Source organism: Siniperca chuatsi, linkage group LG10 (assembly GCF_020085105.1).
Source record: "Siniperca chuatsi isolate FFG_IHB_CAS linkage group LG10, ASM2008510v1, whole genome shotgun sequence".
In the NCBI taxonomy this organism is placed as follows: Eukaryota; Metazoa; Chordata; class Actinopteri; order Centrarchiformes; family Sinipercidae; genus Siniperca; species Siniperca chuatsi.
In genome coordinates this window covers 5,913,161-5,930,857 of record NC_058051.1, presented here as the reverse complement: position 1 = coordinate 5,930,857, position 17,697 = coordinate 5,913,161, and the positions used below count along the sequence as shown (strand labels likewise).

At 40.9% G+C, this 17,697-nt stretch overlaps 1 protein-coding gene across 10 annotated transcripts in view; it reads right to left on the bottom strand.

The window, feature by feature from the left end:
• The window catches only part of agrn (agrin), a 254,683-nt gene that overhangs the window by 93,718 nt on the left and 143,268 nt on the right, over window positions 1–17,697 (bottom strand). For all 10 annotated transcript variants that reach the window (XM_044209939.1, XM_044209931.1, XM_044209933.1 and 7 more), the window contains one exon: window positions 15,193–15,408. In XM_044209939.1, the coding sequence (XP_044065874.1) occupies window positions 15,193–15,408 (216 nt within the window). The remainder of the gene's footprint in view (window positions 1–15,192; window positions 15,409–17,697) is intronic.

The following is a 17,697-nucleotide window of genomic DNA, read 5'->3' as shown; positions in this document are numbered from 1 at the left end:
ATAAAATAAATGACAGATGATAAAATACTAAAATGTTGCAATGCGTTTAGGTCATATAATGCCAATATAGTCAATTTTGTACTGTAGCTGTCATTTTCCAGTGGCAGATATCTCATGCTTGAAAGATACAGTAAAGCACAGGTGGGGTGCCGACTATGACTACACAGGGCCCATTTATTCTGCTGAGTGACAGAAATAAGGCAGAATTGGATTAAATCGTCTGGATGTGGCATTTATGACAAACACAGACAGAGATGTACAGGTCTTTGAAAGGACATTGCACAATTTTACAAAAAACACTTAAATTCTTCAGAGAATATTTAAACACACATTTATTATTTGAAGGAAACAACATGGAGCCTTGGGGCAGTTGCATACTGAAAAGAGCATCGTCATAACCATCTTATCTTATGTGTGATTATCTGAACAATCTAAACATAATTTTATAAAAACACACCCCTCAAATGGAAATTTTCTTACCCCTCTAAAGGGAGGTCAGACTACAGAATAGCAAAAAAACAGCGGTCTTGGGTCCCCGTCATAACAACAACATGGGGTTTCGATATTAAACAGCTGATTGGTTGAATGTGCCACATTTACGCTGTGTATCATTACATACAGTATGACTCATGGTGGCGGGGAAGGGGATGTTGTGGTCTCCAGGTGACAATGCCTGTTCACTTGGTATATTTAGGAAACATATGTAGTAAATATCAAAATACAAAATGTTATAGCAGTGAAAATGTATTTAATATTTTGCCACATGGGGGCAGCTGAACAATATTTACTCTCCTTTTAGCTCTGTTCTGGTCTCCACTAACTCCTGAGAAAAATATCTACCACTTTTGCTGCTAAATGCTCCACTATGTTCACCAGCTAGTCACTTTGTCTCTTGTTTGCTGCTGGGCAGGTAGCATACAGTCAGTTAATTGGAGCTTTTTTTTACTATGCTAATAAAAATGTTGCACATGACAGTGATGCTGAAGTATTTTGTTGTACGATCAACAAGGATTGGATGGAAGGATTCTTGTGTGTAAAAACAGTAAAAGTAGTGATGATGAGCACCCTGTCAAAAAAACTGAAGGAATAATCCAGCATTGGGATTTATGTATTTAGGCCAGGTGTGAAAGTGCCTTCAGTGTCTTGCTAAAGGACTCTCTGGATGGTTATACATCATGTGCCAAACCATTCACACAGTTAAAGTGTTACAACTCACTTTATTTCAGACCTGTAATCCATATAAGCAAACTAAAAGAGATAAAAGATAAGAAGAAAAGACAGACAACACTAGCTGATGGACAGTCTCTTTAACCTCTGGGCCTCCCTGTCACCTTAATGGTGTATGGGAAAAAGTCAGTATTACCCATAGGAAAACTGTCAGTGCTTGTACCAAGAGTTGTGTCTCTTGAATTAAGGCTGTGGCCTTTTGAAAGCAACAAAGAAGATTTTAGTGCCAAAATAAGTCGGGGAGCGCAGTCAGAGACGCTATTAACTGCTTGTTTGTTTACCTCTTCAAGGCCAGGATCACACATAATCAATAATGCATTTATGTTGTTTTAAATTGTTGAGTTCTACACCAGGCACCCCTGGATCAAATGCAGTGAGATGAAACTCGTTAGACCCAGTTAGCAGATTTAGCATTACAGCAAACATTTATACTGCGGCTATGGTTCACTGATGAAATCTTTTCATCACTGAAATTTCGCTGAGTGGAACAACCAGGAGAAATGACTTTAGTATGCATAATAGTTTAAAAGCTGAATAAACCCAATGTACAAAACACCTTTATGTCCACAAATTGACAACAAAAGGAAAACAGAAAGATGCTGTGTTTGAAATCAATGAACTTCCATCAGAGAGCGATACATGCAGAATGGCATCCTGGCCCTAGAAAGGAGGACTCATGTGGGCTATGTGGCACATATGCCACAAGATTCCTTTCATTAGCTCCTGATTAACGGGAGCCAGTGGTGGTGGGGAGCCAAAATCAGCACTGATGTGCAGCGAAGCGTTGGCTAATCATACTTGGCCTTTGCCATCAACACACGCTAATGAGTGATGGCCGCTGGGCGCAATATGCTGTTCAGAGCTGCTAAAAAGTCAGTTACAGTAGGTGTTGGTCCTCAACACAAACACAGGCACATCTGTATAAAGACATACAGTATCAACACACACTCCACATGAATGCAAAATAAGCTCAAAGACGTGCGCTTAAAGTCTGATAATTCACACTGCTTTATCTCTCTTCTTGACAGTCCCATGTAAATAAATACAATTCTCTGTCACCAACAGATATAAGAGCAATTACATCTATAACTATATATAGAGTATTAATGCTACAGGATTCTAAAAACTGCTAAACTGAAGCAATATGAGAAGCTCATACAGTAGCTCAAGACTTGGCTATAAATGGTCAGAAGCCAAAATGTTTAGGAACCAGTGCGTTAAGTCATGACTTTTACATTTCCAATGATTTTTTTGGTATAAACTGAAACAACACTCATCAACAAAAAAAACAATTATCGTTTGTAAGCAAATGCAGAAATACCACAGTAATGAGTGCATGGCACCAACGATTGAGACTTAATTTAAAAAATAAAAAAGATCCAGTGGATTAAAATTTCAAAACTCGTGTAAAAAAGACCAATGTGCTGTTTATCAACTTCTAAATGTGTCTTTCTCTCTCTCTCTCTCTCTCTCTCTCTCTCTCTCTCTCTCTCTCTCACACACACACACACACACACACACACTTGCAAACCCATCAAATCAGTGTTTCAGCCTTGCAATATAGGACCCTGTTTAACATGAAAACAACTGAATTTAAGCTATGTTTATAAGCCTCTCTAGGAGAGACAGAATGAAGCTGCAGGAGGAGCAGAGAGTACTGACATTTATTCAGAGCAAATAGTAGATGAAAATAACTTGGATTGATTCTCTTCCATTTCTGGCAAGCACTATTACTGCAGGCAGGCACTGCGTGTGTGTGTGTGTGTGTGTCTATTATTCTAATTGTGAAGAAAATTGTTAGATCTTATAGTAAAAAAACAAACACATTTTAGGGAGAAATGAAGGTATATTCGCCTGTCCCCACAATCCTCACAAAGTAAGAATGAAGTTAATGTGATTAGGGAAAACAGTAAACAAAGTGGCATTCATAATGTTGCCAGAGAAAATAAGTCATACGGTCAGCATCGCCAGTCAAGTGATTCTGATAAACACTATAAAACTGATCTATTCAATCCAATGAGAAACAGCATTTTAATAGCGTCTTGCTTGTGTAATTCCACTATAAAATGGATATTGTGTCAGGACACACCACACAGAGGAAGTGTTCAAAAAAATGGGCATGCTCTTGCCTGGATCCAGACCTTTGAATCCACCCACTCCACTGAGTTGACTGATTGTGGTCTGGCATCACGACATGAAACAGCGGTTTCTTGATGACTAATGACTAAACTAATGATTAGCCAATCAGCACCACGGGCGGGACTAATGCCATTGTCAAACCAAAGATGCTCAAACAAAGATAACGCATTACAGGCAACACCAATGGTATGAAATGGTATACACTTCCTCTTCCTCTCCTAAGTGGGCGTGGTCGACTCTCCCCAGTTAAATAATAATAAATATGATAGTAATATTAAGCAAAGAAACACAACTTTTATTTCAGTTTTTACTTTTAATTAATGGTTTCACGTATAAGTCCCTTTAGATTAGATTTAGATTGTCTCAATAAGGTCTCAATCAAAGTTAATTTTCTCCTGATTTGTCTGTCGTTCACTTCTCCCATTGGAGTGAACAGACTCGTGACCTGCCGCTAAGCTCCTAAAGGGGCGGGGCAGTGGTGGAACCCACGTGACACAGATACAGGAAATGGCTCTCAAGTGAGCCGTCTCCCTTCTTTTTTTTTTTCTCTCTTTATTGCAGAATACAAATTTAACAAGCATAGAAACTTCCAATAACACTACACTTTAAGACTGCAAATACAGTCCAAATGAAAATGAACAAATATAAGTACAAAATATCATAAAAAGTAAGAAAACCAAAATAAAATTACATAAAAAACAGATCAAATAAAAAGTAAGATAGGTCTATTTCTTCTTTTGTCTGGGGTCCAATTAAATGAAAGAATTGACAAATATTCATATAGAAATAGGGCTTTCTTAGATCTAATCAATTTCACTGAGTCTAAATAAAGTGACAACAAAAAATATATCGAAACGTGGGGTGGTTTTAAAGAATTTACATTTGTGTAAAAAATATTTGGCGAGTATTATCGAGTTATTATATAAAAATTCCAATTTTCTGTCCTCCATTATGAAACCAAATCTAATATTACTATAAGTCAGGGCTGGCATATTCAAATTATTACTTAATATCCAACTGTGAAAATCCTCCCAAAACAAATTAGATACATTACAAGAGAACATCAGATGTTTAACTGTTTCTATTTCTGTTTTACAAAATACACATTCATTAGAGTCAAAATTGAACCTAAATCGTACAATTTCACTACAGGAATACATGTAATTCATTGTTTTGAAATGTACTTCTTTAGCTTTAGGTGGTATAGGGAAACTGAGATATCTACATCTAATTCTCTTAAGAGGCCATAGTGGTGAAATCCTGCAATATGTACTTCCTCTTTAGAGACAAGGGAAAACAATCTTTGGTGAGAGAAGAGCTTAAAATCGTGTTATTACATTTCTTGTCTAAGAAAGGACAAGCTTCAATAGACAGTGTGAACAGTCCAGGTACTGTCGATGTGTACATTAAGGCCCCCTTAATTACATGAATAAGTGCTTGTGGAATCACTTTATTTACAGCATAATATTCTCTACTAGTATATGTATTTACAATAATATAATACTGTAATTATATTTACAACTGAACTCATCATAGTGCAACATATCCATTAGATGTTGAATGGACCATATCCTTTAGTGTATCCATCCTTTAAAACAGAACGACTTCTTCTTTATCAGTATTCACCTATTATTCCAGATTGGTGTATTATGGAGAGAGAAATTATGTTTGTAGATCAGTTTCCAATAATGGAGGACTGGTTGGTGAAATGTGGACAACTTTATTGGCAGTTTACTAATCTTAAAGTCACATTTAAGTACATGTTCCGAATATACTTACATGCTTTTACTTAAGTAACATTTTCAATGCGGGACTTTTACTTGTAACAGAGTATTTTTACAGTGTGGTATTAGTATTTTTACTTATGTAAAAGATCTGAATACTTCCTCCACCAGTTAACCGCATTCACATTCCAACCCAAGTGTAAGCAGTGTCTCATTAGATCGCTAACGTGAACGCCTGAAGAACTCTGGGTCCTGACGTCCTGGATCAATAACCACTGCACTACTTCGTCTCGGCTTTGAGACAAGACAATGCGAGTTGATTCACACGCACACATGATACATCCATGTGGCTTATTATCTCAACACCTGGTTCTCATTCCCTACTGCAGAAGAAGGTAAAAGCTTTGAAAGTTTAACATCTGTTCACTCATTTGGTGGAATTTACAATTAATCTCCCATTGAAAGCAAGCACCATCTAATTTGCCCTCTACTGCCACAATATGAACACAGCATTACTCTTGGGAGTGAATGCAGTCGATGGATGGCCCTTAAATAAGTAGCAAGGCAGGAGTGGTTGTGTGTGTGCACCTAAAGGTGTTGAGTATAAAAGTGCACTGAAGAATATAGGACATAGGACTTTAAAATATTTTTGACTGTTAAATATTATTGTAGATACTTATTGTAGATCATTTCTGCTGTACATACAGTAATTTAAAACCATATTATTAATAAACTCAACATGGATTAAGTGAATGAACTGTTGCAAATAACCTTTTGTTAAGCCTGTCTCTTTTGTCTCTTTCTGTCTCTTCATGCCAATAAAGTCACACACTCTCACACACACACACACACATATGTATAAACATACCATAGAAACCAAGCCAATACAGAGACAAACAGATATTCTTTTGAAATCCAACTCCTGACAGTTGTCGCCATTCTTGTTCCACAAAAAATAAAAAATAAAATCCACTGTTGTCTGCTGAGCTGGTAGTTATCCACATATTTAACAACACCCTGTTTTTATTATTTTCTCTCCTTTCTTTCTCTCCCAAAGTATAGGCAGGGAAAATAACAAATAACGATGTATTATTCAGGAGAAGCCAAATGCATAAATACATTAAAAAGTCTCAAAACACAACCCCTTGTCTGGTATTAAACAGGTGTGTGTGTGTGTGTGTGTGTGTGTGTGTGTGTGTGTGTGTGTGTGTGTGTGTGTGTGTGTGTGTGTGTGTGGATATAGATGTGTATGTGTGTGTGTGTGTGTATGTAGATAATCAGTGTTTTGCCTGCAGGTTTTAGAGAGGTGAACGCTGAGAGAGAGACAGAGAGAGAGATGAAGAAGACAGGATTTGTCTTACAAGTATCAGTAGTAGCAGACGAGTGGAACAGCAAGTAAAGATGGATAGAGGATTCCAGCAAAGCCCATTATCACCTCTTTATGTGTGTGTGTGTGTGTGTGTGGTAAAGAATGATAACAAGAATGTATATTTTTCCATCTATCTGTTTGCAAAATGCCTAAGGTGTGTGTATATTTCACTAAGTATGCCTGTGTGTACATGCATAGGGGTATAAATACAGTATCAGTAAACACACACACACACACAGTCAGTCTGTCAGGTTCTGCATGTTATGGTTATGAATACCAAGCAAGAGTCAATGCCCCAGGGAAATGAAAGCACAAAAACCGAGTTATTTACAATGACCTCTCGCCCTGTGAATGTGTTAGTGTGTGTGTGTGTGTGTGTGTGTGTGCATGCACATAAATGTGCCCAATCACCCCAGAGATATTTGATTACTCTCTGCATCTGTGTGTGTGTGCATGCATGTTACTACTGATGAGAGTAGCAGCAAGAAACAGAAAGATTATGGAAGAGAAGGAAGGGACTGAGAGAAAAAGAGAAACAGTGAAGGAGAGATAAAGAAGTAAGAAGCGGAGAGATTGTGAGTTATTTTGTGCTGGTCTAACAGCGAGTAAATGAAGGAGAGGTGAAATGAGAGACATGAAGAAGAATGGACTCAAAAGAAAGAGGGAGGAGGAGGGAAAAGGGAGGCAGGAAATGAAGGATAAAAAGAAAGATGAACGGAGGAAAAGAACGATGGAGTGGGAGAAGAAGAGGAGGGAATGAGGAAGGAAGGGAGGAAAAGGGAAGAAAGGAATTGGAAGGATAAAACCAAGGAAGGAGATAAAGGGAAAGGAAAAAGACAATAAGAGGGAACGGAGGAATATTGGAAAGAGGATGGGAAGAAGGAAAGGAGGGCAAAAGGAATGAACAGAGAAAAAAAAGCAAAAGGGGAGAAAAGGTGCAGAGATAGAGATAAATAATCGTCAGTTAGACTGTGCAGAACACTGTTATCAGTTCTGGCAGAGCCAAAAGTCATCTCCACCATCTACAGCTATTACCACCAGTCCATTGTCACCGGGGGCAACCGGGCATGTCACCGGGGTAACATAAGAGATTGTGAGAGCATAAGTAAAAAAAAGCAAAAAAAAGAGGTGTAGAGGAAAAGTATGAAGAGAATGTGGAAAGGAAAGGGGGATAAAGGAGGAATAAAGCAGGTTGGCTTTCATCTCCTGACTCTCCAGCTCTGCTCCAAAATGCAGCTTTTGCTTGCAGGAGATTTCCTGAAACCTTCCCTCCCAGCCAGCTTTGGGCCCTACGAGGGGATAAATCAGGGCTTTACCCGGCCCAGCCCAGACACCTTAACAACCAGCCAGACCAGCACCAGACAAAAGGCAAAAAGTACAGCTGGGGTAATAAGCTCAGGCCAAAGACGGCTTTAGCTTCTCTGGGAAAGCCTTCTCTCAACAATAGTTCAGAGAAGAAAAGACTTTGATATACAACAGGTGAATAAGATAAGTGTAATATATGATTGGGGTACCAAATTATTTTCAAATAGATTTTTCAGCTATCTTACATAACCTCAGTATTTGTAAAATAGTGTACTCAAAGACAGGGAACACACATATGTACAGATAAGTGGAAAATCAATGGAAAAACACAACATAAACTGTCATAGTAAGGTGTTGTTCCACCACAAGTAGCGTCAGTGCTCCTTGTCATACATTCTCCAGCTGTGTGGAACTCTACTGGATGGATGAACACCATTCTTCCAAAAGAGATTCCCCCATTTGGTGTTTTTATGATGGTGGTGGGGAGAGCTGTCTAACATGTGGGGTATGCGATTCTGGAGAGTTCCAATACCATGACAAATACCATGATATGGAGTGAACAACGACACAGCAAGTAATGTAACTAACGTTAGCTAGGTTGTGGGTTAGCAAACTGTCCCTACAGTTGCTGCTGTGAAGCTAACAGCCGGAGAGGACTAGACGGTTTCCCAGAGCCAGCACAGCAGCTCCAGACAGCGATACTCACAACTCTCCTGCTACCATAGCTAACATCACAACAACAGCATATCTTGGCAAACTAGAAAGTAAGCTGAATGTCAGTGGGCAAGTCATTGAACGCTACCTGACACACTGGAATCGGTGTACAAGCAAGGGCTGTGTACAAACACTGAACGCACAGAACGGACAGCTAGCGGACCGTGAGGCGATATTCGCTGAAAAGACGTGTATTGGATAGCCCACCTTTAATTTTTATACTCATCAAACCATTCTGTGAGCCCTCATGTCCTGTATGTGGGCGTCAAAATTCATTACTTGTTTATTCAGGTTTTCCTTTAATGTGCCACCATCTAAATCTAATAGTTTCATACACAAATAGCACATTCAATATGGCAATATACTGTAGTATGTTCTGAAAAAAAAAATCCAAATAAATCCAAATAAAGAGAACATTTCGCGATATAAATATGTCCTCATTAAGCTGATAGAAAATGTAATCTGGACAGCATTATGGTTGCTATGAAAATTATTAGGCAAATGCGAACAGGTTTGATCCATTCTAGTAATAAATACAGAAAATGAATGCAACTACATCGAATCCCTGAACAGCTCTGAAATGTCCAATATAGATTATAACTGAATACCTCAAGTTGCACCACATACTTTTATACATAGTTTAAGATGGAGAGGTTCACATCCTCCTAGTATTGGGCCTGACTGCCTGCAGTATGTTAGAGCAGACAGAGCAGCAGGTGTGGAGTACTGATGCCTTTCTCCTTTCACTGTGAGGACACAAGAGTGTGTCGGTGCTGCAGAGATAAAGCCCTCTCTAAAGCACAGAGAGAGTGTGGAGAGTGGACTGATAGAGTAAGAGGCAGCGGGCTGTGCTTATGGCCAACTCTCAAGAACACGTACACACACGTGCACACGCACACACACACAAAATCAATCTCCATTGATCACTCTCTCGAACCCCAGTCACCTCACTCACACGCACACACGCACTCCACTTTTTTGCATGACTTGTTGCAGTCCTTCAAGAAGAAAAAGTAAAAAAGAATAAAAAAAACTCCATGTTCCACTAGAGTGGCCACACAAGATGAGTTCTTCAGCACTTCTGTGGCTCTCTCTGGAAAAGGGAGTGTATTTACCACTCTGCTCCAAGTTCAATATTAGGAAAGCCAACATGGTGCACGTTCCCTAGCTGATTGTAGCGTGTGCATGCCCATACACACAGTTGCCGAAATGTCTCTTGTCTCTCTGAACCAGAACGTGCTTCTGCTGGCTGTTTCTCTCTCTGCCTCTGAGTTCTTTCTTTTCTTAACTGACCACTTTTTTTCTTCTCGCCTTGTGTTGTTATCAGGCACTCCTGCTGGGCCAATTTAAACGCGGCTTCTCCTTTTAATTTCGATAGTATCAGAGGCCATTATCTGCTCACCGCCTGTCCGCTTGACTGCGAGAAATGTAACCCCACCCTTCCTAAATCATACATCTAGAACAAAAGGAAGATAATGAAGAAGCTGGCGCGGATCTGGTCTGAACCATTAAGGGCCAGGTTATGTGAATATTAGAGCGGAGCACTGGGGGCAACTAAGTGCCCACGCCTCAACGACATGTGGGTCGTTTTGTCCTGCCCTCAGGAGGGAACTTACACTGTTACCTTGGCACTTAACTGTTGTAATAGCCACTTCAGAGTTATGAGTGAGGTGCTAAATGAATGTGGTTAAATGGGATTTTTCCACTGTTATGCCAAACTGAGCTAAGCTGAACTGCGCAGTCAGAAGAGTGGGAATATATGGGCATCTGTCAGTAGGGGAGGACTGGGAACATGGCGACAACGATGTTTGACGGAGTCCAGGTTGTAAACAAGCCACTTTATTTGGAGTTACAAATGAGCAAGTGAGCATACCCAATACATTAGTAAATATCCCCTATTGCACAGGAAAACTGTGTGCATTCAACTACGGTAAATTAAGTGGGACAAAGTTGTGCCAGGAAGTTGGTCTGTAAACTGTGATGGATGTTTACAACTGACAGTTTGTGTCCTAATTTTACTGTTTATCCTCTTTTCCTCTTCCAAATAAATTAGGCTAACCTGATTGTTTAAAACCTGTCTGATCATGTTGCCAATCCCAACTCTCAACAATTAACTTGGTGAGTACAGTGGTATTACTGATGGGAACAATGGCCCAAACTCTGAAAATAAGACACACGTTGTATGAAACTGGAATGGAATTTTCCATTAACATAGATAAAGGTGTGTGCATATTCTGTTGAATGACCACAGAACATAATGTAACCTTACAGAACTATGTAGGTAAGTGGCTACTGTGGCCACAAGAGACATTTACAGGATAACGGTTAATGAAAGATGCAGTGTACATGTACCAAGTACCAAGTGGAGAAAGGTCATAAAGTCAACAAACATACTCAGTAATGTCAGTTACACAGCAATAAAGATCCAAAGTTTGGCTAAACATTAGCCACCATAGTGAGCAGGGGTGCAGTTTAAGAATATAACTTTTGATTTGTAAAAGGAATAGTGTGTTATTTCTTCTTTTACTTTTAAGTTACACGGCCTTGCTCTAAGTAAGCACCAAAATGCTTACATTGGGAAATGTAGAGGTGTCAGCATCCTACAGATGTCCGGGACCTGATGCTCCCCTCCTGTTTGCAAAAATATACCCCACGCCTCAGACTTGTAGTTAGTGCTAACAACATGCTCCATATAACTCCAGTCCCTTTAAAAAGGGGATAATCTGTGAGAAAAAACTTTTTTGTGGCTGCACTCCTGAGTGCCAGATAAGACTCCCGAGTTGATTTGAATTGGACATGACGGCTTCTCAGAACGGTAGCCAATTCACTTACCCCAATGAAAACCCACCATTCAAATCGAATGAGTCAAATGAGGCTTTGCACAAAAGCACCAATCCAACCGCCTACACTATTCTTAAAGTTAAAAGCTCTCTCATTCCCTCAGCTCTCTCTCTTCTTGCGCTGTCTCCCACTCTTCTTCCTTCCCATCTTTGCCTCTCTCTTCCTCCATCAGCCCTGACAACTCCATAATCTCAGCCAGAGTGACCTGTCCAGACCCTCTGTACCAGCTGAATTTATTGGAGGCAGAAAGAGAATGAGAACCTGTCACTCGGCTTCCCCTGACCTCCTAACACCCTCTCTCTCTTTCACACACATACACACCCTGGCAGACGTGCACGTATACCATCCTGCACTCCGGCACATATACCTCTACCTACAGTACCTGTATGAACATACAAAGTACAAATGAAAATATCTTTCAATTCAGCCATACACAAACACATAAACATCTTCTGATGACTCTCAAACCACAGCTCACAATGAACCTTGGATGAACCTTTTATCCTGCTATAAAACTACTTCCTTTGACTCTTTGGTCAGCTGCCCTTCTAAACACTGTCTACTGACAAAAGTCATTTTGCTATGTGTGGGAGCTTTCAACAAGGCTGTTGCAATAAAAGCAAAGGTAAATAAACCTACAGATGACAGCTAGCTAAGTGTTTGGCACACACTTGACCGTGATTGCTTGCACCGAGTTCATTTTTGTGGATATTTTTTTCACAAGGTCCTCCCTGAAAATAAAAACAACAAAAAACAATGTGCCTACATCATGTCATGGTGGATTCTATATGGCCTGCATTGGAATGTAAACTATTTCACAGCAGGATGTGTGAATGCGGTTGAGTCTAAATGATCCTCATTGAAGTGGTGCTCATGTGGGAGTCGCTTAAGGGACTGCTATGACCAGCAAGGTGACCAAAAGGGGGAGCCAAGCTAGCACTAATGCTAGCAAGCTAATCTGCGAGACATTACAATGTTATTTTAGAGACCACACTGGCTATGGGTTTGATAATGTTGCTTCATGAGTTTTAAATGAATTTTTTCACATTCTGAACAGTGTTGGTGGTAGTCTTTTGCTGGGTGACAGGCCCACACATTAAGGAATTTGAGGAATAATGGAACTGGGATTCCATGGTTACGTGAAAAAGTTGCCATAAAAATGATATTGGCCTATTTAAAATGCAGGCAACGGAGGAATGAAAAACCCAGCTTTTGACTCATTGTTGAAGATGTGACGTGATAAGAGAGAAGTCTCTGTTCTGGTGGTGAGTGTGTAGTTATTATCAGCAATACTATCATTAGTATCATCATTATTATTATTTTTTACTTTATTTTTTTGCTAGTGACTGCCTGCTGTTGTTGCCAGTGGTAATTATGGTGCTTCTGATGGCCTTAACCCCCCATAAACTATTATTACAGCACTAGCACTACTTTCTCTCCCTGAATTTAATCTACTCATGTATTCTGTTCACCCATTCACTCACTCAATCACTCACTCACTTGCTCTTCTTGCATCCCCCTCATTCTCTAAATGTTTCATAGCTCATTCCTCTTTCAACATTATGCCCTCACTGCTTCTCCAGATGCTTCTCCACTGTACTCGGTGTTCCTCCTGTCCTCTCTCTGTTCTTTATATCTCTTCATTTCCTCTCTGCCAGTGGTGAGCAGTCACCAAGCTTGTTATTAGTGCCAGGTCCAAGCCGGCATTGTAATCAGACCCCTGGAATTAGCAGTGGGCAAACACTGGCAGGCAGGCACGACGCTGACAAACACTATAGTTATTATTGAGGCTGCTGCAATGTTGCTTTGGCAGGAATGCGCTGCTCCCCTCAGAGCCCTGGAACTTGATGGGCTTTGCTAAAGAGAAGCAATGAGAGGTACAGCAGGAGTATAGGCTCCCACCAGGGGCTAAGGGATAAAATACACACTGGATGGCTACCAATGGGAGCAGTGAGTGGCACACTTTTTGTTTGTGAGGGTGCAGGTGGTGCTTAAGCACTGGGAGCGAGGCCATATTGGAAAGACAATAGATTGGACATAATAGGAACGTGTTTTATTATTGGGGGATGAAGACAGGAAGGCAAATCCTGTTGTATTAGGACAGGGTGTAATAGAAATCCATTTACTTGACAATAACAAGCTATTTAACGTCACTCAGAGGCTTGCAGCTTTGTGTTTGGCTGATGAAGTAGCCAAGCTAGTTTTCAAAGATCAAAACGTCCCAAGTCCTGTGTCTATTATTGTCGAAAACCTCCACATTCACCATGCTTTAAGCAGTTTCTTCAACTATACTTCACAGCTTTTAAATTCAGCTCTCACAGCGGTTTAATGGAGAGTGTCAGTCTCAGGTCAGATTACTTTCTGAAATACTGTAGATTTAGTGGACTTTCTGGGATTGATCTTTTCTGGATCAAAGGCACCAATTTGATCTCTCAAAATGTTCAAATCCTGTCTATACTAATGGCAACAATTCAAAAAACACACGCTGACATAAAAAAATCTGCAAATGCTACAAGTCTTCGAAGAATGATATTAATCTCTATTTGGAGTGTAGTGATCTCATAATTATAGTACAGCAGATGAACATGTCAAATCTGCTCAACCTCATCTTAACAAGTGAATAAGTCTCATATTCATACTCTTACGAGGCAGAAAAAGGCAGATCACTCCACAAGTGTCAGGGGATTTCCAAAAATTCTAGGATTTTTGCCTGTGTTGGTCCTCTTTAGCCGCACCACGCCAAGCCATGATGACGTGTGTTTCCACTACAGCCCCACAGCAGGGGATAGCTTCCCACGAGCCGCACTGTTGTGGTCTTGCTTGGTAGCAGGGCCAACTATGGCCAGCCAGTGACAGTCTCCTCTCCATAGCTGTGTCCTCAGCGGCTAACCTCCTGTGTATCTGTGTTGGAGACTAGAGAGAAAGCTCTGTGTTCAGCTCTCAGTACTTTTGTAGCTTCTACCTGAATCTCTGTGGTTTGTTTAGATTCACTCCTGTGTTCCTGTTTGTACTTTCAGATATTTTTTTTATTTCTACTGTTTACTGCTTGGCTTTCAGCCATATTGCAGCTGTGTTAAGTCCTCCTGCTGTTGCTGCTTCACATTAAAAGCTTTCCACTGGCGAACCAGTGGGATGCTTTTATTGTGAATAAGTTATGGGAAATGTGTTTGTCACCAAGTTCATCAGTGGTTCTATTCTTCAATGAAAACAGATCTAATCGACCAGATATGGTTGAGGCAGATGGCCGACCACCCAGAGCCCGGTTCTGCCTGTTAAAAGGGAGTTTTTCCTTGACACTGTCGCCAAGTGCTTGCTCATGGTGGGAACTGTTGGGTCTCTGTTAACAATATTATAAAGAATATGGTCTAGACCTGCTCTATATGAAAAGTGCCCTGAGATAACTTCTGTTATGATTTGGTGCTATATAAATAAAATTGAATTGAATTGAATATGGACATATTCTGCGCTATCAGTTTTAAATATTGCAGGGAGGAACGGTACAAACAGTAACAACCACAGTGAGCTGAAAAGGGCTGCAGGCAACAGGCTCTTTCTGTGGTTTGTGATTAGCACATATCCAACATGTCATCAAGGTAAACAACTTTACCTTGCTGTGCTGTGCAGTGGAAAAACACTAGCACCGTGCCATTGCAGCTCGACTGCCTCCCCTACTATGGAAAAATTATCCATTTTAAATTCAAATTAGTTACTTTGCACTGAAAGTACATGGACTTATCTCAAATCATACTCCATTTGTTTAAAAAAGAACTAATTTCAGACTCAAAATGAGATTGGGCGAGTTGGTAAATTGGATATATTCTGCCAGTACTCTAATAGTGATTAGTTGGTTGGTAGGCAGGTGATGTTACTTACAGCAGGGTCCCTTGCGCAGCACCTTGATGCGTCGCTGTGTGTTGCACTGGGCTTTTTCAAGCTCACACTCGTTGGAGTAGGTGGATGAATCTGAGCCGCAAACAGGCGCCACCAAGGATGGACAATCCACTCTCTTGCAAACACACTCAGCCTTGGCCGGGTCAGTTGGGTCACGCTCACATACAGCGCCAAAGCCACACAACATCCCTCTGCAGCCTGCCAGACAAGAAGAAAAAAAGGAGGAGGTATTAAGATTGATATAAGAACATCTGATCACAATTCTCACAATTTCAAGGTCAGTTACAGTAGCTCAAAGCTGTCTTGCCACAAACCTGCACAGTACATAGTTCAATTAAACACTAATGAGTGTGATCCTGGTGTTGCATTTGTCGTACATTAACTGATTATGCATGCACAAAGACAAACTAACTAGTTTTTTTCCCTCACTTCTTCTTAGAGAAGTTTTCATGAGTGAATAGAAAGAAAGTTTATGTTTTAACAGTAGACGGGCATGTCTGAACAGATTCATCTCAATATGCGTCAGCCATTGGGGTCTTTGTGCAGAACTCTACACAGTTCAGCAACACAAATGCATTAGGGATTAAATGTGATCCTGGTGTAAAGAAAACAGATGCTCTTAATTCACTCAGGGAGAATCTGTCCACCCATGCAGAGCAAGCACAGCGTGCATGGCATGCTGAGCCTATTGCAGAATTTGGAAAAGCGTCAATGTTCAAAATGTTTAAAAGTAAGCAACAACATTAAAATCAATCTACAGGCAGCAGGCTGATACACAGTCTGGTGGACAGTTCATTTTCATCCTCTGAAAAGGCTGCAGTCTTTGAAACATCAATGATCCACCGTCCAGGAAAACATGGAGGCACGGCAACACAAACCAAGGTTAGCCAAATATTTCAAGGCTACACACAAGTCAAGCAACAACAACTCAGAAGACTTTGATCCTAAACTTCCCACTGACTCTCAGCTTTGATCATGTGTGAAACTGTAAACTGTAAACTTTGTCAGAAGTGCAAAGCAAACAGGGAGTACCTGTGTGCGTATGTGCTTGTGTTGTGTGTACACAACATCAACTTAGAGAGTAATTGACCCGTGTTGTGGCAGCTACAGCTGCTGTGGCTCTGCGCCCACTTTGAGGGCTGTTTGGCAGCCAGCTGGCGTGACGTCCTTGCCTCAGCACTGGGGGGCGTTAAAAGAGATGCCAAGCTCTCACAGGTAGCCAACCTGATTATAAATCAATGGGCGAAAGCACATAAAAATCCAAGTCCACTCTAAAAACGTTCTCTTGGTTGGAGGGGCGAACAACCAGTGTCAATGCTGAGGATATACAGTACCTGTCACACACTTGCACACACATGCACACACACAGCTATTTCTTATCATTGGCTCCCAGGCCAGGACTAAACGCAAGGCGGCATGTCCACTTGGACTCTCTGGCAGGTGGCTTTTGCGGCACTGGATAGACAGATAGACAGTCTGATAGACACGCACACACATCTACACAAACTCTTTGTGTGCAGCATAGACAACTGGTCCAGCATCTGCCCAAGGCATCTCATTCTGTCTCTCTCCCCACACCGAAGCACAGTGTGTGAATGTGTGTGTATGTGTGTGTGTATGGAGTGACAGGCGAGGAGGCTGTTTTTGACTTGCCCACTGTTCCCCTTGGGAGAGCGCCTGACAGCTACCTGAGCTCACTCTCTTTTGTACCAGGGGAAAAAGAATTGAGTGTGTGTGCATGTGCGAAGCTATCTATGAATACATCTGTATTCCTGACAGTGTGTGTGTGTCTGAGAGGTGTAGGCATTAGGTGTCTCTCTCACACACACACACACACACACACACACACACACACACACAAGCAGCCAGGTTCTAGCATGAAGGCCTTGTCATGACTGGCCCACTGCTCTGCCATCACTTCACACCATGCGGTGTGTGTGTGTGTGTGTGTGCATATGAGTGTCAGCGGGTGGCTTGGAGAAGAAGCCATGCGAGCAGAGTGACAAGAGGTGAAATTCAATCAAACTGTGTCAGATGTGTACAAGAGAGAGGGAGGGTGTCTGATAGTATGCCAGGAACAAAAACACAAGAGACTGAGGTTGCATGTGACCAAACAATGATCTCCCCATGTCTTAAATGTATCAGCAATGTTTGTATATATAGGTAACACCAGTATATTCAGCCATAAAGCAAATACTATTAATATTGTTATTAAAATAACTCACACTACAAATACAGTGAACACACCACCTGGAGAGAAAAAAAATGCCAGCAGTAGTTTGTAACCAGATATTCTGTGATGTTTTCCTATAAGAAAATCTCACTCTAGCCTCGAGCTTAGCTGACTGACAAAAGACTGACACCGGAGCTGAGGGTTCTGCCAAAGTGAAGGTTTCAAGTGCAAGCTCTGGACAGAGTGTTCAAACTGCATACATTCTGGGAGTTCTTTCCTGCGAGAAATCCTCCTGGTACTTGAGAAAAGATATA